The sequence below is a fragment of the Bactrocera latifrons genome, unplaced genomic scaffold (assembly GCF_001853355.1).
Source record: "Bactrocera latifrons isolate USDA-ARS-PBARC rearing strain unplaced genomic scaffold, ASM185335v1 scaffold_198, whole genome shotgun sequence".
NCBI classification, from domain to species: Eukaryota; Metazoa; Arthropoda; class Insecta; order Diptera; family Tephritidae; genus Bactrocera; species Bactrocera latifrons.
This window is the reverse complement of record NW_017535496.1, coordinates 193,342-209,007: the sequence shown is the minus strand read 5'-3', so window position 1 is coordinate 209,007 and position 15,666 is coordinate 193,342. Positions and strand designations below refer to the sequence as shown.

The 15,666-nt window shown below is 35.9% G+C and overlaps 2 protein-coding genes across 5 annotated transcripts; one reads left to right on the top strand and one right to left on the bottom strand.

Annotated features, from left to right (window-relative positions):
- Positions 1 to 1,557: 1,557 nt before the first annotated feature.
- Positions 1,558 to 2,112, top strand: LOC108967746 (late histone H1-like). Its single transcript, XM_018931356.1, has one exon. It carries the CDS (start codon positions 1,558 to 1,560, stop codon positions 2,110 to 2,112), a length of 555 nt encoding a protein of 184 aa, XP_018786901.1.
- Positions 2,113 to 2,612: 500 nt separating this feature from the next.
- On the bottom strand, positions 2,613 to 8,467 carry LOC108967751 (calnexin). Of its 4 annotated transcripts, none has more exons than XM_018931361.1 (12): positions 8,362 to 8,467; positions 8,008 to 8,246; positions 6,321 to 6,647; positions 6,051 to 6,122; positions 5,851 to 5,984; positions 5,224 to 5,431; positions 5,041 to 5,161; positions 4,719 to 4,978; positions 4,451 to 4,591; positions 3,806 to 3,937; positions 3,461 to 3,721; positions 2,613 to 3,366 (listed from the first exon to the last, which is right to left on the bottom strand). In XM_018931361.1, exons 2-12 carry the CDS (start codon positions 8,149 to 8,151, stop codon positions 3,313 to 3,315), a joined length of 1,854 nt encoding a protein of 617 aa, XP_018786906.1. In that variant the 5' UTR covers positions 8,152 to 8,246; positions 8,362 to 8,467; the 3' UTR covers positions 2,613 to 3,312. The 4 variants fall into 4 exon arrangements, with proteins under 4 accessions (XP_018786906.1, XP_018786908.1, XP_018786907.1 ...); XM_018931363.1 differs by having other exon boundaries at positions 8,008 to 8,233; positions 8,362 to 8,446; XM_018931362.1 differs by having other exon boundaries at positions 8,008 to 8,261; positions 8,362 to 8,418.
- Positions 8,468 to 15,666: the final 7,199 nt, after the last annotated feature.

Genomic DNA, 15,666 nt, shown 5'->3' with positions numbered 1-15,666 from the left:
ACTGAGTTGATAAAAGTTGTCCAAGCCTTCATTGTCTTACCACTAATGTATAAACAAGGTTAGAATTGACCTAAATTAGTTAGTGGAAATTATAATAATAAATTATAATAATAATAACTTTAATACGAAAATTAACTTACCTTGTATACAGTTGAAGCGAMTAGACTTCCATAGCCGAAGCAAATGAAGATGTAATCACTAAAGACAGAAGAACAGCGCATAAGGCCGGCTGGAGCCCCTAAAAACTTATGATTGCTGTAAGCACCTTATTTCATATTAATTGCACACTTTCACTTTTTAAGCTTGCATTTTGACACACACACATACACACGTTATACACATTATTTCCACAATTATAAAATATTTTCACTAAATTTTCAAGTTTTGTACGCGAAACATTAATTCTAATTGACAAATATTAAAAATTCACTGACACTTCCGTTCGAATTGTCTGCAAGTCGATATGGCAGTGCTGATGTATGSAAAACAACAAGTGGTACATGTATATTAGGGTAGCATGAAATAAAATCGTATGTTCATACTGAAAAGTGTTTAAATTTTCTTATTAACAATATAATGCACATTAATTGATACTTAATAAAACCGTCTTTTTCATTTCATTATTATGAAAAATTTATTTAATTTGTGCATTTGGCGAAAAACAGAAAAAAAACGTTAACTTCGGCTGCACAGGAGCTATAATACCCTTCACACATATGAAAGTGTTCACACAAGAATTTGGTAAGTTTATATCACYAGCTATATGCTATAGCGATCCAATCTAWCAAGTTTTTCTCGGATATGGTACCGTGGTCTGGACAATAATCCATGCCATGGTTCTTGAATATATAATATCATGACAGATACAAAAGTTTTCAATACAAGGACTGAATTTTCAGCGTTCCGTTTATATAGGAGCTGCATATGTACATGCTATCGTGGCTCTAACTAGAAAATTTCTACAGATATTGTAGCGTCGTCTTGGAGAATGATCCATACCGATTTTCGTAAAGATACATATCTCCACGAATGACAAAAATTTCCATACGATTTATTTCATCGTTCAGTTTGCATGACAGCTATATGCTATAGTGATCCGATATCGGTGATTCTGACAAATAAGTAGTTTCTGTAGGAGGAAAAGACAAAATTCACAAAATTTCAAAAACTGAGAAGTGGGTCGAATATACAGACAGACGGTCCAACAGACGTGCATGACTAACCCTATACAAGGTACAAAAATGAGTTTGGCTGAAAACAAAAACAATGCTTAGCTCCTTATGACACACGTCATTACATACTCTCAGCTTTCCACGCATTCGCCGTTATTTTCATTTCCTTTAACAGAATTAATTCATTAACTCCTTTGCAGTCAAATAGTCCGTTTATTTATTTGTAAATAAACAAAGTGCTATTACATGCTAATAATAATATTATTATTTTATAATTTAGCAATTGAATAAGAGGCAGCCAATGAAACCAAACGCGCATTCTACGCTAATGGAAACACACACCTCCGCGCGCTTGCATCGGCAACACTTGCCCACAACAGTGAAAATGGTGGAAGAAGCGATATACGCGCTAAATTCCCGCCGCGGCTTCTCATTACATAGGCTGAAGAAGTACATTAGCGACAAATATCAGCTTGAATTGAATTCACAACGGAATAACTTGATTAGAACGCATCTGCGTGCACAATTGGTCGATGGCACACTCATAAAGGTGTCCGGTAAAGGTTTAACTGGCAGCATGCGGGTAGCAGCGAAAACGAAGAAAAGTGCCACTAGCCACACCATTGCTRCCGAATTGCAACAAAGTGYCGGGGGGAACGGTAGCGCGGATGCGACATTCGTCGCAGCTAAACGCAAGAAAGCTGTTKKCAAAACAAAAAGCGCCAACAAGTCAACAAGTGGTTCGCAAGCAAGGACACCACCGAATATGATAGCGAAACCGTTGTTGATACCAGATGCACCACAACGCAACTCAATGACGGGACACGCACATTTGGAGGCAGGTGGAGGAACGCCTTGCTCTTCCGGCGGGCGCGTGGGACGTAAACGAAAGTTGTTGCCACCAGCACTAGAGTACATTGCGCTATCGCAGGAWTATTGAGTGTGAGTGTGTAGTTACTGGCTAAACTCAAGCGTGGTATTTGGAGTTTAATGGCCGAGTAGCAGAGAAAGAAGTTTATAAAGTTTAAATTAAAAGTTGAAGAAGTGTTATAGGAAGAAATTGTATCCGACTTCGTGCAGTATTACTGTGTAATACTTTTAAGTGAAGTGCTAAGTGTTACAGTGCCTATTAGAACTTCTGTGTAAATATGTAAAATATATGAATTTCATAATTTAGTTAGATTTGAAATTTCTTAGGTTAACATTATTTGTTTTGTTTTAATTTTATTTTGTTGAATTAAGCAGGTCTTATTTAAATGAGATAACACTTGTTTAGTGAACTTTTATTTTTTATATTTATTGGCGTTAATTAATATTACAATTAAATACGCATTTAATACAAAGTACATACATTTTAAATTAAAGTAATATTTCGTTTGTTTGTTTGTTTTGCTTTCCCACAGTTCGGCTAACATTAGGCTACACTATTCGTTTCATATATGTTGTGGAGATTTTACTATTCCCATTAATTTAGAATAATTTCACTAGAAAGTAATATATTTTTTGCTTTTGTGATGAATCTTCTTGCTAATGCTGCATTTAGAAGAAATTAACTGCATACAAACAATACTAAAATATTTTTTTTGTTTTAAATTAATACTTCTTTATATCAGTATGAAAATTATTTCGAAATCGAAGCAGACCAAACATGCTTTGTTTTTGGAATTAACTTACAAGTTTTCACATATAAACTACTGGCCGTATTCCCCAAGAGTATACATCTATTTAGTGTACATATTTCTCACGTGCGTACATTTGACAATGTCCAATGCGCTTGCCAATACACACACTTGTGGCGCGCATAAATATTTCACGTGCAACAAAAACAAAAAAAAACTAACAAACCAAAAAACATTGCATTCCATATCAATTGAATTACAAGTATACGTTTATAAAAACTAAAAAAAAAAAAAAAACATTCTTACACTACGCGTAGTATGTGAAATGGTGGGGAAAAGTATTTGGAATAAACTAAACTAAAAAAAAAAATTCAAATGCATGCCGCATCATGTCAYGAACACAAAGAGCTGCATTTCATCGCCTCCGACATTTCTGCTGCACATTCTACTATAAATTTATTTAAATGTTTGCTTTTTGGAATTCTTTTGTATTGCGTTGTCCAAGCTAACGACAGCTTGGCTTAAGACTGATCTTTGGGTACGCGGCGCTTGCGGGCGGCCTTCGTCGTGGCTTCCTGTAAAGTAAATGTAACGGCCAATAAGTAAAAACAAAAAAAAAAAACAAAAAAAAAAATTAATAAACTAAATAAATTGCTAAAGCCTACTCACCCCAGTGACGGTCTCCTCAGCGTCATCATCTTGTGATTCTTTGCCGCTGTTTGTGCCAGCAGCTGTAGCTGTTGTAGACTCAGCTTTCTTCTCTTCGMTCTCATCTTTAACATCTAAATCAGACTTTTTAGTTTTAGGACTAGATACATTGTTGCTGCTGCTGCTAGCGGCACTGGTGTCGACATCACCGCCTGAAGTGGCCGCATCGTCGTCAGGTTGCACGGCGTCGGTTTTCTTGGCATCAGCATCGGAACCAGACTCCTACAGAATTTGCAGAAAGTTTGTTATACAAAATATAAATAATAGTCACGTTCTGCACATCCAGCACTAGCGTTTGGCATTTACCTTCGAACCGGATCTCTTAAACAAGCGATACAATGTGAGTGAGAGTGGTGTGGCACCAGCTAATACAATTGCTACACGCCAAGCCCAAGAGCTTTCTTTGAAGAATGATACGATTTTATTGAAAAAGGTCTCCTACAAATTGGTGCAACCGTTTACAAATACAACAAGCCACATACAAAGGAAGAAAAAATGAAAAGAGTGTGAAGCAAAATTAAAAAGTAATAAACTATGTACAAAGTTTTTTTTTTTTTTGAGGTTATGAAGCTTACATTAATTATATACGCAACTTATAATACAATTGTTGAGCGTCAATTTTATAATTATTACTACAACAACACTGATTAATACAAAAGCTTAAACTTATGTTGAAAAAAAAAAAACATTTTCTTAACACCTCCTTGGCACGGCCGTATAAATAGAACACGTAGCAGCCAACCGGTATGAGCAAATATGTGAAGTACAAAGCCCACCAACCGGGCTTGTAGTTTATACGCTTCATCAGACGATGCCAAAGCGTTTTCTTTTAAATTTAGAAATGTAACTATTAGTTCTTGTAGAAATATTCACGCTTATAACACATACATGTATCATAAAATGGTGATAAAAAAAATATATTAATTATCACTGCACGCGAAACACACTTACCGACTCCTTATCGATATATTTACGCTTAATATCAAACGTTTTGGCGGCGAAATCTCTGGCCAACTCAATATCGTCAGCRACAATTAAGTTGTCAAACAAAATGCTGTCAGACATCGACCAAAGTTCWAGGCCCACAGCTGACTGTTGACGAAAAACAGTAGATAAGAAAACAATTAATTGATGAGTTGTCAACAAACAAACAAAAASAAAAAAATCATTCATAATGTATATATGTATGTGATTTTAAATAATTGCATTTTGCACTTACGATAGGTGTCATCTTGAATGGTGTGAGATCTTCAAAGTAATCGGGATTGGGTATTTTACGTGCAGCCCATTTGCCTTGATAATTTGGATTGTCGATGAGTGGTGCACGCCATTTGCCTTTGTACTCCTTGTTGGGTATGAGCGGCGCTTTCCATTCACCACAGCCGACGGCCTTTTCACATGCAGGATTATCAATCATTGGTGCTTCCCATTCGCCATCCATTTCGGCGTCCCAATCTTCCGGTTTGACGGCTGTGGGATCTWTTGTGATACAAAAAATTATTGTTAGGGTAGAAAATATAATTTTAATTTACTGAATTTACCAGGTATCATGGCGGGTTCTTCTTCAAGCCAACCATCAGGCATAACAGCTGTAGGATCTGGTATTTGTGGTGGCGCATCGTCATCCCAATCTGCTGGTTTCTTAGCGGTTGGGTCAGGTATCTAATAAGTAGAGGAATATATAGATAATTGAAAGTAAAAAAAAAAAAATAATATGTGCCTACCTTCTCACGTTCATCCCAGTCTTTGGGTTTCTTGTCCTCGGGATCGTCAATTTCACGTGGCGGGTTAACTGGTGGCACGAACTCCGACAGCAACGAACCCTGATTCACCACCTTGTGATCAACGCTTATTTCGAAGCTGTTATCTGGCCGAATCACTAATTGATAGAGATGTGGCAACTTGTCCTTGAATGGCTCCTCCAAGCGATCTCTACATAAATGCAATTTAATAAAGAAAATGTCAATATTGTTTTCATACTTTTATTTTGTTTCACACTTTCATATGCACTTTCACTACATTTTCATTTTTCCTTTGCCTTTATGTTAAAAGTTGGGGGCGTGCACACTCATACAAACGGATGGTACATATTTATAGCATTACACAGGTGCAAATGGCCGCCACGCGGTCACATAAAATGTGATTTAAAAAAAATCAATACAACACTATAATCAGGAGAGCATGTAAACATGTCATTTATACACTTAGCGGTAATAATTAAGCAACATTAATGTTTAGCCTTAATTATTGTTTGTGGTTGCTGTCAAAAATTGTGCTAGCTACACTAACTGTAATTGTTATATTTACGATTTGTGCTCAAAAATCAATAACGTTCTTGTTGCTAAACTTACTTTGGTTTTTTGCAGTGCTTTTCCTCGATACTGCCATTAATTGGATTAACGTGACGAAATATGAAGTGTAATTTAATGTCGCTGCCGCATTTGTCCGGTCCAAACATAATGGTGTATGGCGTCTTGTCGTTGAACTACAAAGCATCAAATAATACATTATACGCAACTGAGGGAAAATATCAAAATGCCAAAATGTTTACCTTCTTGAGGTCTTCTGTATGWATKCCATGTGAAAGTAGCTTGATATATGAGCCGCCACATTCTTGTCCCTCCTGAAAAAGGGAAAAATGAAAAAGTACATGAAATGTGGATGGTCAATTTACTATGCCTACATGATAGGGTGAGGCAAGTGTCATTGTACTGGGTGTATAATTTAATTATATTATACCAGTAACTTTGTGCATGTAACTGAATAGCTGATGCAATGGATTTAGCATTTGATTGACACATACATATGTATGCTTACTAACCTGCATAGTTACTTCGTACTGCACTACGAGTGGTGCGTCGCTCTTAAAGGTGAATGGTTTGTTAAGCTTTGAAGCAATGGCGGCATGTTTCGCCTTCGATTTGAGTACGAGACCAATGTCTTTCTTGGATACGATACGTTGTGGTGCCTCCCACTCCCATATGCCGTCATATTTGGCAATTTCTTCGGCGATATCATCTTTCTTTGCTTCCGATTTGATCCAACGCTTGCGTGACTCGGCGATATCATCAAAGTGATCGGCAAAGTAAAATTTACTCTGATCATAAACGGGGCTTTCGTAGACAATTTCTTCCAGCTCATTGTCATCCTATAGTGGGGGAAAAAAAAATAGTAGCAGTAAGAAACAATAAAGAAATATATTGAATAAAGCGAGGTTAAAGCTTAATTTCATTAACTGAAAGTCGGTGAATTTTCCGTAAATATTATGTTTATAGAAAAATCTTAAACAAATTTCAGTTATAGTTTTATTGCGAGTGACTGTCAAACACTTTACTTGGTACTTCCTGTTTCTTCTATGTTTTTCTTTTTGAACTCAATTGATATAATTTTGTAAATATTTAATCGATATATTTCTATCATTTCTAAATTTTTTATTCATTAGTAAGTTTTCTTTTAACTTTTAACTTAAATATTACTTTTAATTAAAAATAAATAAAATAAAAAGTTAACATGTGTTGCTCCAAAGATAAAATACACTTTACAATTAAATAAGCTTACAAAATTTCCTTAAAGAAACTTGACATTGCAGTTCAGTTTGTATGACAGCCATAAGCTTTAGTGCTCCGACAACGATGACTAGCAGAATAGCTTCTTTAGGTGAAAAGAACGTGTGCAAAATGTYWGATCAATTGCTCAAAAACTCATCCTGTGCAGGGCACAATCAGCATCGTTAAGCAGAAAAACTTTCAGTTGGCAATGTAATTGATGAATATACCGGATTTTTATATATGTAATAATATTAATAATATGAATAGACCATATTTTCTCGTTACATGCAAAGAGACAGACTAACGGAAAATAATCTTCTCGTAGCATGTCTCAATATTGTCAGTGTGGAGTTATAATGTAATYCAAATGTACAATAAAATTTTAATATCATTTATTTCCTGCATTAACCACTTTTTAAGTTAATTGTTAATCACATATATAAATTTACATACATTATTTTATCAAAGCAACAAAATCACTGCAAAACAACCAAAATGAGGTTATGTTGTTGGAAAATAGTTGCAATTAAATACAAAATCATTACGCTCTTGTCAACAGTTGTACGCATTAGTTTATTGCTAACGCACATAGCTATCACATTGTTCTTTATTTTTCCCAGTTCCAACCTTATTCCATCATTAGTATCAAAGTACCCTCATACACATTGAGCATGACGTGGTATACAGCTTTAACACACATTATAACTACCATACGACAGGGGTTTACTATTAAAGGTGTTGTAGGGGATATTATAGTAGCAATGTACATACACACTTATGCACATATAACTAGAACTAGAAAACAGCGCTGCCGGTTGCTTTATCAGTGATGGCATCACATGTGCGTTATTGCAATAGAACAAAGGTGGCAATGGCCCTCTTTCTATATTGCACACAATACTCATTTTATTAATTGAAATATTATGTAYGGCAAATTTTATACTTCTTTGTTGCGCTTACCTGCACATCCTCTACTTTGCCATCATCGTCAATTTCATCTGCGAAGTCCTGCTCCACGTCAGCTCGTACTAGAGGCGAACTTGCCAGAAGTAATATAACTAGTAATGAGCCTAAATGCAGCCCCATAAAATGTTTGAATCTCATTTTCCAAATTTTTTCTTACTRTTGCCACAATTTTTGTGAATCAATTGATGCACACAGACACACAGCCACAGTTGAAAGTGTACTGGTTAATTTAACTGAAATAATTAGAACTAGTATAAAAACAATATTGAAAAGTAATTGGAAGTATATGCTTCAATGTAACTTTTTCAACGAACACACTAAATTGAATTAAATATATTACATGCTTACTTAATTGAGAACCGCTTTGCTTTGCTACTATCGTGAAATTCTTTGTACGGGCAAAAAACTATGGAAAAGCTGGAGAAAGTGTACTATGACAGAATACACGTTGACAATTAAACGCACTGCTATGCCGACCRCAAGAACTGCAGAGTTGCAACAAAGTTTCAAGCAAAATTTTAATATAATATATATTTTGGTTTATATATGTTACTTAATTATATATTTTTAATCAGAAACTAATATTTAAACTATATAGTAAATTAAATTAAATAATATTTCCTAACTATGTATGAAATTGGAGCACAAGGTTTAATAAGTGTTGCTTTTCTGACAAAAACAAGCCAATCACATGTTGGCATAGTGGTTTACGAATATGAGAAACAACGCCAAAAGCCAGTTGACATTTCCGTCGGAAGCGGGAATTATGCGTTTACTTAATTTTATCGCGTAAAATTGTAATTTTGTGAAATTGTGTAAATTTTTCTTATTAAAAAGTGAAAATATTTGATTAAAAGTGTTCTTTATGTTCAATTTAGTGATGTTGTAGTGTTTGCCGCTTAAAATGTGTGTTAAATTGTAAAATTTCTTTGAAGTTATTATGCGGCAGCTATTGCAGGCGCTGCACCTGCTAGGCATCTTGCCACAGAAGTCTCAAACTGTTGCTGCTGTCTGCCTGAACTTCCTCCACGCAAATTTCAAGGTAAACACTTCTCGCGTATGGTATTGTATAGATATTATATGTTTATATGTATATTTCTTTCTTTTGTTATATTAAAATATGTTTTGATCATGCTTGTTTGGTGAATGTTTTGCAATTAGCAGAATTATGGTTACTTCGTTGCTTAATAAGCTAATTATAACTTTAACCAAATTGCTCCTAAACTTTATTGGTTTGTAGAAGTATTTACAAATCAATTTCAAGTCTTATCTAAACCTCGTTTTTCTATAAGTTGGTTGCTGTTACCGAGTTCAGAACAGGGTAAATATTTTTTACTTTACTTAAAATCCACTGTTGATTTCAATTTCATCTCTTTTATTCCAGCGATATCAGACGTGAACTGCGTGCCTAAATACTTATGTGAGTTTCTTTTTTTCAGTTTTAAATTGGATAGCATGTTATGAGAATTTATGTTGTTATTTTTGTAAGCATTGCGTTAGTTACTGTGGTGACCGTCTCTCTATGTTGAAAAAAGTTACCGTATAGGTGATGTTTAGTTTATCGCGATGCTTGTAACACCCAGAAGGAAGCATCGGAAGCTGTGGAAAAACTAAAGAAAGTATAAAATGACGCTAAAATTGTATACAAGTGMTCAGAGTGGCGTAATAAATCGATTTAGCCATGTCCGTCTGCATATACGCGAACTGGTTCTTCATTTTTTTGGCTATTGATCTGAAATTGTGCACGCTTCTCTTTCTTCCCAAGATGCTGCTCATTTGTCAGAATGGTCGATATCGAACCACTATCGCATATACCTGCCGTACTAACTGTATAATCAATATTCAGTCCATGATAGGAAAATTTTTTCATTTGATGAGAGTTCTTCACCAAGTTTGACACGGCATGTTATCCAAGGCAACGGTGCAATGTCCGAGCAAATTGTTCAGATCGGACCGATATAGCACATAGCTGTCATAAAAAACCAATAAAAAAAATGTTATGTGGACTTTTGTATTCGTGAAGGCTATTATAGCAACGATGCAACCGAAGTTATCGTTTTTTCTGCTTTTTAAAATAAATTTCAAATGTTTGAAATTCAGTGGACAACTTTCATCATCTGTCAACGACTAAATCCAGATAAACGGTTAGCTTTGTGTCTTGGCGACATTAGGAGCCGCACACAGTCCAATAATCTAGAGCATGAATGTTTTGTGTAGCAAATGCAAAAGTGTGTGTGCGTGTGAATAGCATGCATTTGCGTGAGTTTGTGTGTGTATGAAAACGTTTTGACATATTGAAATAAGCGTTTATGCCAGTAATATGCTTAAGCTAAGCAAATTTATAGTCTGACATTGGATTAACGCACATACCCCAAAGCATATGGTCTGCGTGCCGACACACACACACACACAATCATACACATGAGCCCTAGCACACAGCTATAGAATTTCTAGTGCTACTCCACGCAGAAGGAGCGGTAAAACCACGACAGCACCAAGTTGTTATTTTGGCCTGCTGGATGCTCGGTGCGGCGTCTMAACTTGGCGACCATTTAATGCCAAGTACAAACCGAAACTTTCACACGTGCCCCACACGTCGCTTGTGTACGCACACACACATATACACACTCATACATATGTAAATGACTTGAAGCCACGCACACGCACACGCACACGCATAAGCATCGGCTTCAATTTCATTTCGACTTGCGGCTAATTTAATTTTTCGCTGACTTAACTAGGATTTGAAGTGGACGACGCGCAGTGCTGCGCCAACAACAATAACAACAACAATTTGGTGTAAATGTTTCGTGTTGCTGGAAGTTTAGTTGGCGACTATTAATGAAGTAATAAAGTTTTGTCATTAGGAAATCAATATGCCAAGTTAATAAAGTGTTATCCAAACACATTGCGTAGTCGCTGCCAGTGCWGCCARCGCTGCSTACTTTCCGSCTTAGCGGCTCTGGSACGGTTTTGGCGTGTGGGTACACCCGCTTTTGCGTCACTCTGTCGCTACTTTATTGCTTTATTACTTTGTTTATGTTTTTACGATGCTTATTTTTGTATTACTAGTAATTGGGCGCTTTCYTTGTACACTTGTTATAATTCTCTGTATTTTTGACTGCTGTGGGGTGGATCATAAAGTCATAAAGCGCCATAAATTGAGCAAGAATAGAAGAAATTCGTGTACTCYACTTCTTTGGTCGAAATAAGTAGGTTAAATAAAGTCGCCATAAAGTATAAATGGCTTGAGAATTTGGAAACAGAAGTTTAATCAAGAAAACCAAGACCCATTTCTACAAGCAGCAGCTTTTCGTAAACAAAACTTCCAACTCTAAACTCTTTTATAAAAAGATATTTCATTCTATATTTCCACTGCAGAAACTATGAATATGATTTGGTAACAAGGTGCAGAAAAATTTACATAATTCGGCTGCACCGATGTTTGATTTCGCTTCGAAAATTTAAAAAAAAAGTTTCCATATAAGAATTTTTTTTAATCGGTCAGTTTGTATGGCAGCTATATGCTATATTGGTTCGATAACGACGGTTCCAACAAATGAGCAGCTTCTTGGGGAGCAAAGTACGTGTACAAAATTTCATGGTGATACCTCTAAAATGGAGGGATTTACTGACGAACATGGTTAAATCGGCTCTGCTCGTCACAATTCTCTTTAATATGTATAATATGTATGTGCTTTGAAGAGCCTTCGACGTTTCCTTCTGGGTGTTATAAACCTTGTGTCAAACTTTATGTACTCTGAAGTCGCTAACCTGAAATGAAATCAAAATAAGTTGTCAGTTGTACCTTTGTTAGACAGTACAAATTCCGACGGATCAAATTGCTGTAAATATTAGGTTGTCAAAAAAGTCTTGCAGTATTTCTTGCGGTAATTTTATTGAATTTTCAATTGTTCATTAAATTTTTTTTGATAACTCCTGCCCAGCTCTTGACCGATGCTACGGCTGCTATTATGCCGGTCTCTTTCGACCAATTCAGCGATTTTATCGCAATTTTCGATGACAGGCCTTCCGGAGTGTGGCGCATCTCCGACCACCTCTACACCAGAACGAAAACGTTGAAACCATCGTTGTGCGGTGCAAATGGAAACTGTATCGGGTCCATAAACTGCACAAATTTTATTGGCGGCTTGAGATGCATTTTTGCCTTTATCGTAATAGTACTGTAAAATATGCCGTATTTTCTCTTTATTTTGCTCCATGTTTGCGACGCTATAACTCACGAACGACATAAAAGAAACGACAATCAATCAAACACGTGTTAGCGCGTGAAATGAGCTTTCCAAGAAGGTATAGCGTGACCCGATGCGATGAATAAAACTAGAACCACGCGCTCTCAGCGCCAACTAGCGAAAATACCGCAAGACTTTTTTGACAATCTAATATAAAAATCACGTGTCACGTTGTTTGTCCGCGATGGACTCTTAAACTACTGAACCGATTTCAATAAAATTCAGCACACTGTATCCAGTTGGAGCCAAACTAGAAGATAGGATGGTAAAAAACATGCATAAATAAAAAATTCAGTGAAAGTGAAAAAAAAGTGAAAGCTATTAAGCGGACAATTCTATTAACTGGACAGAAAGGCTGGTAACCAGACATTGAGAAAGCAGCCTTAAATTCATTAGTTTTTCCAATATAATTTATTGGTATGAACATATTCAAAATTAAAGCTCAAATAAAATTTTCACTGTATTGTTTATGACATGAATAATTGTATAAAATGTATACCACTGCGACGCGTGGCCGGATCCCCTAGTGGTTTTAAATATGTACTACTATGGGTAAAAGATAAGGTAAGATTTTTTAATTTATTCTTCAAAGTTTATGACGTCCCCTTCAAAGTAATTCACTTGGCTCCAATATACTTGTGCCAACGTATTTATCAATTCTCGGAACAGCTGTTAAAGCTGGAATTGCCTGCAGGTGCATTAGAGGCCAGCTCTGCGGCTTTCGTAATAGCAAAGGCCTCAACTTGAAATATGCTTCAGTGATCCGGCAATTTAAAATACTGCCTTATGCCTAACTCTGAACAGTATATCTCCCCACCAACTCAGTCGATATTTTCGAACCCTCCGTGTAAAATATTTAGAGTTTTGCCAATAGCTAGCTTACTTTTAAGCCAACCATTCCTTTCTAAATTTACTCTGAACCCTCTTTCTCAGTTGAAATCTGATGGTCACGGACCGAAGGTTCTATTTATATATAAGAAAATTCTCCTGCAGCCAGTAGTCATCCCGCTGATTAATACCTATTATGATCTCTATAAGTAAGTGTCGGTATATTCTAAATGGCAGCTAGAAATATTTTTACTTTTGTGACCTGCTAACTCACAGATTGCAATAGTGACTTCTAAAAAATTGAGACTTTACTTCRAAATATCAAYTCAAATAATGACTAGCGACTGCTTACGGACTTACAGTATTAAGCAGGTACTTAACCGAGTTGTCTAAGTATTTTCTATTCGAAAATTTTTTCTCTTAAAAAAATTAACAATAGCCWGAAATTCATCAAGATTTTGCCAAACTATTCGCAAGTCTCTATATAACCTCTTCGGAAATGCGCTGAAAACTGATTTCTCCAAAAAAAATAGTGCTGGATCTCGAGGTAGATATAAAGGCTCTCTTCTTCTTTGTAACGGCATAATTTTTGAAAGCATTTTCAGCTGTTTACACTAATGAATATGTGTATTCCATTGTTGTTGTATGCAAAATAAGCGAGCTAATTATTAGGTAGTGGTCCAAACGCTTTCTTCCTCCTTTATTGTCGCGCTGTGTAATGAAAAGGAATCAAATTGAAAAGAGGACATTAGTGGCAAGAAGAACTGCAAAGTACTTTTCTCCCTCTGCTTGCTCACATAGTTGTGTCTACACACAAACAAGCCAARCAAAGGGAGAAAAGGGTGTGTACTTACTATAAAGCTTACTGTAAAGCATAGTCTGTGTATAGCTATGTCATGTTGATCTGTTGTGTGCGCTAACGGAGCAGCAAATTTATTGCAAACTCTTTATTATGCAACAAAAAAAAAAAAAAAAAAAAATTTGTAATGCTAATGACCAACACGCATAACGGGTAGGACCTAACGCTGGTGGGCGGAGTAAAAGGATATGGGAGCATATCCATTTGTAGACGCATAAAACTGTGATGCTTCACACTCACACATAGAAAATTATGTAAATTTGTATACCGCTGCAGCTTCCTTCACTATCATCCCYACGCTCGTTCTAAATTTACGCTTTGTTGTTGTTGCTACATAAAATTATATCATTTATGACATGAAAACCTAATATTTTTCCTCTCTGACATAAATTTGCATGAGCGTCGCTGTGCTTCTTCGCCATCTTATGCTGCGGAGAAAGTAGTGAGCGCTGTTATTGTTGTTGCTGTTGGTTTAGTAGCTGTATTGTCTATGCGCTTTCATTGCAAAGCGAAACTCTCCATTTTGCTTAATTTTGCATATTTTCGCAATGTAATCGGACGGACTGTACGCAAAGAGATATGTGGAATGTAGGGATAAAAGCAGAATGTCTAAGTAGACTAAGCAACCGGCACGTCTTTGACTTGTATACCCTGCTTTTGTAGAGCGTAAATGAAGTGGGTTTCGTTTGATCTTTACTTTTTAAAATACTATTATTATTTAGTTATTTTCTCAGAGCTTGAAGTCGATAAGACAGTATTACCTTCCATTAGAAATKTTTTCGTGCCGCAACTCGTTCCGTATTTTTCTATCGAATTGCCTGTAAACTTTCTAAAGTCCTTTGAAAATGTTCGATGGTGTATCAAAGGTATTTTACCAGGGTGGAAGAGGCTCTGTTATGAGATAACTTTAAATTCAAACCTCCCGATCACTGCAGTCACATTTAAGTACACCTTCTAATTTTTCAAATGTCACTGCAGCTTTCAAATTATATTTTCTGGTACTTATTTGGGTTTCAAAACTAAGTCGACTACAGGACAGATGAGCTCAACGGGAATTAGAGGTATTCGCTAGACACTTTTGGACCTTTATTCGAAGCTTCTATAGAGCAAACAAGTTTTTAGAGATAGAACGAAAGAAGTGGTATCAATCCATGTTCTTGTGGTGTCCAGAATAAATAAACTGCAGATCAGCTTTTCAGGAGTAGAATCTAAGGGAAGATGTGGTGCTCTATTAGAAAGTAGACTTCTGAGAAATTAAGCAGATATATTTACTATAAGAACGATCATAGAAAAGATCTCACTCTATGATATGTTGGTGTTTCAAGTAGTTATAGTGCAGACAAGTTTAATATACCTTGAATCGTAGAGAAATATTGTAAGGTCACGCAGTTCCTACTGCCCATCAAAGAACTAAACTAGTAATAATATGAGCTCTAATATATATAATATATATAATAAACTCTATACTTTTGGGCTATATGAACTTTGTCGGAGGAAGTAAAGAAGTTGAGATCCAAGCTTACTTAAAACACACACTTCAACTTACCGAAATTGTTGTACTTATACCCTCCACAGGATATATTAGGATATATTAAGTTTAACACGGAATTTGTAATACCCAGAAGGAAGCCGTCGGAGACTCTATAAAATGTTTACTATATAAAAGATCCGCGTAACAAGCTGAGTCGGTTTAGTCATGATGGATGATATTCG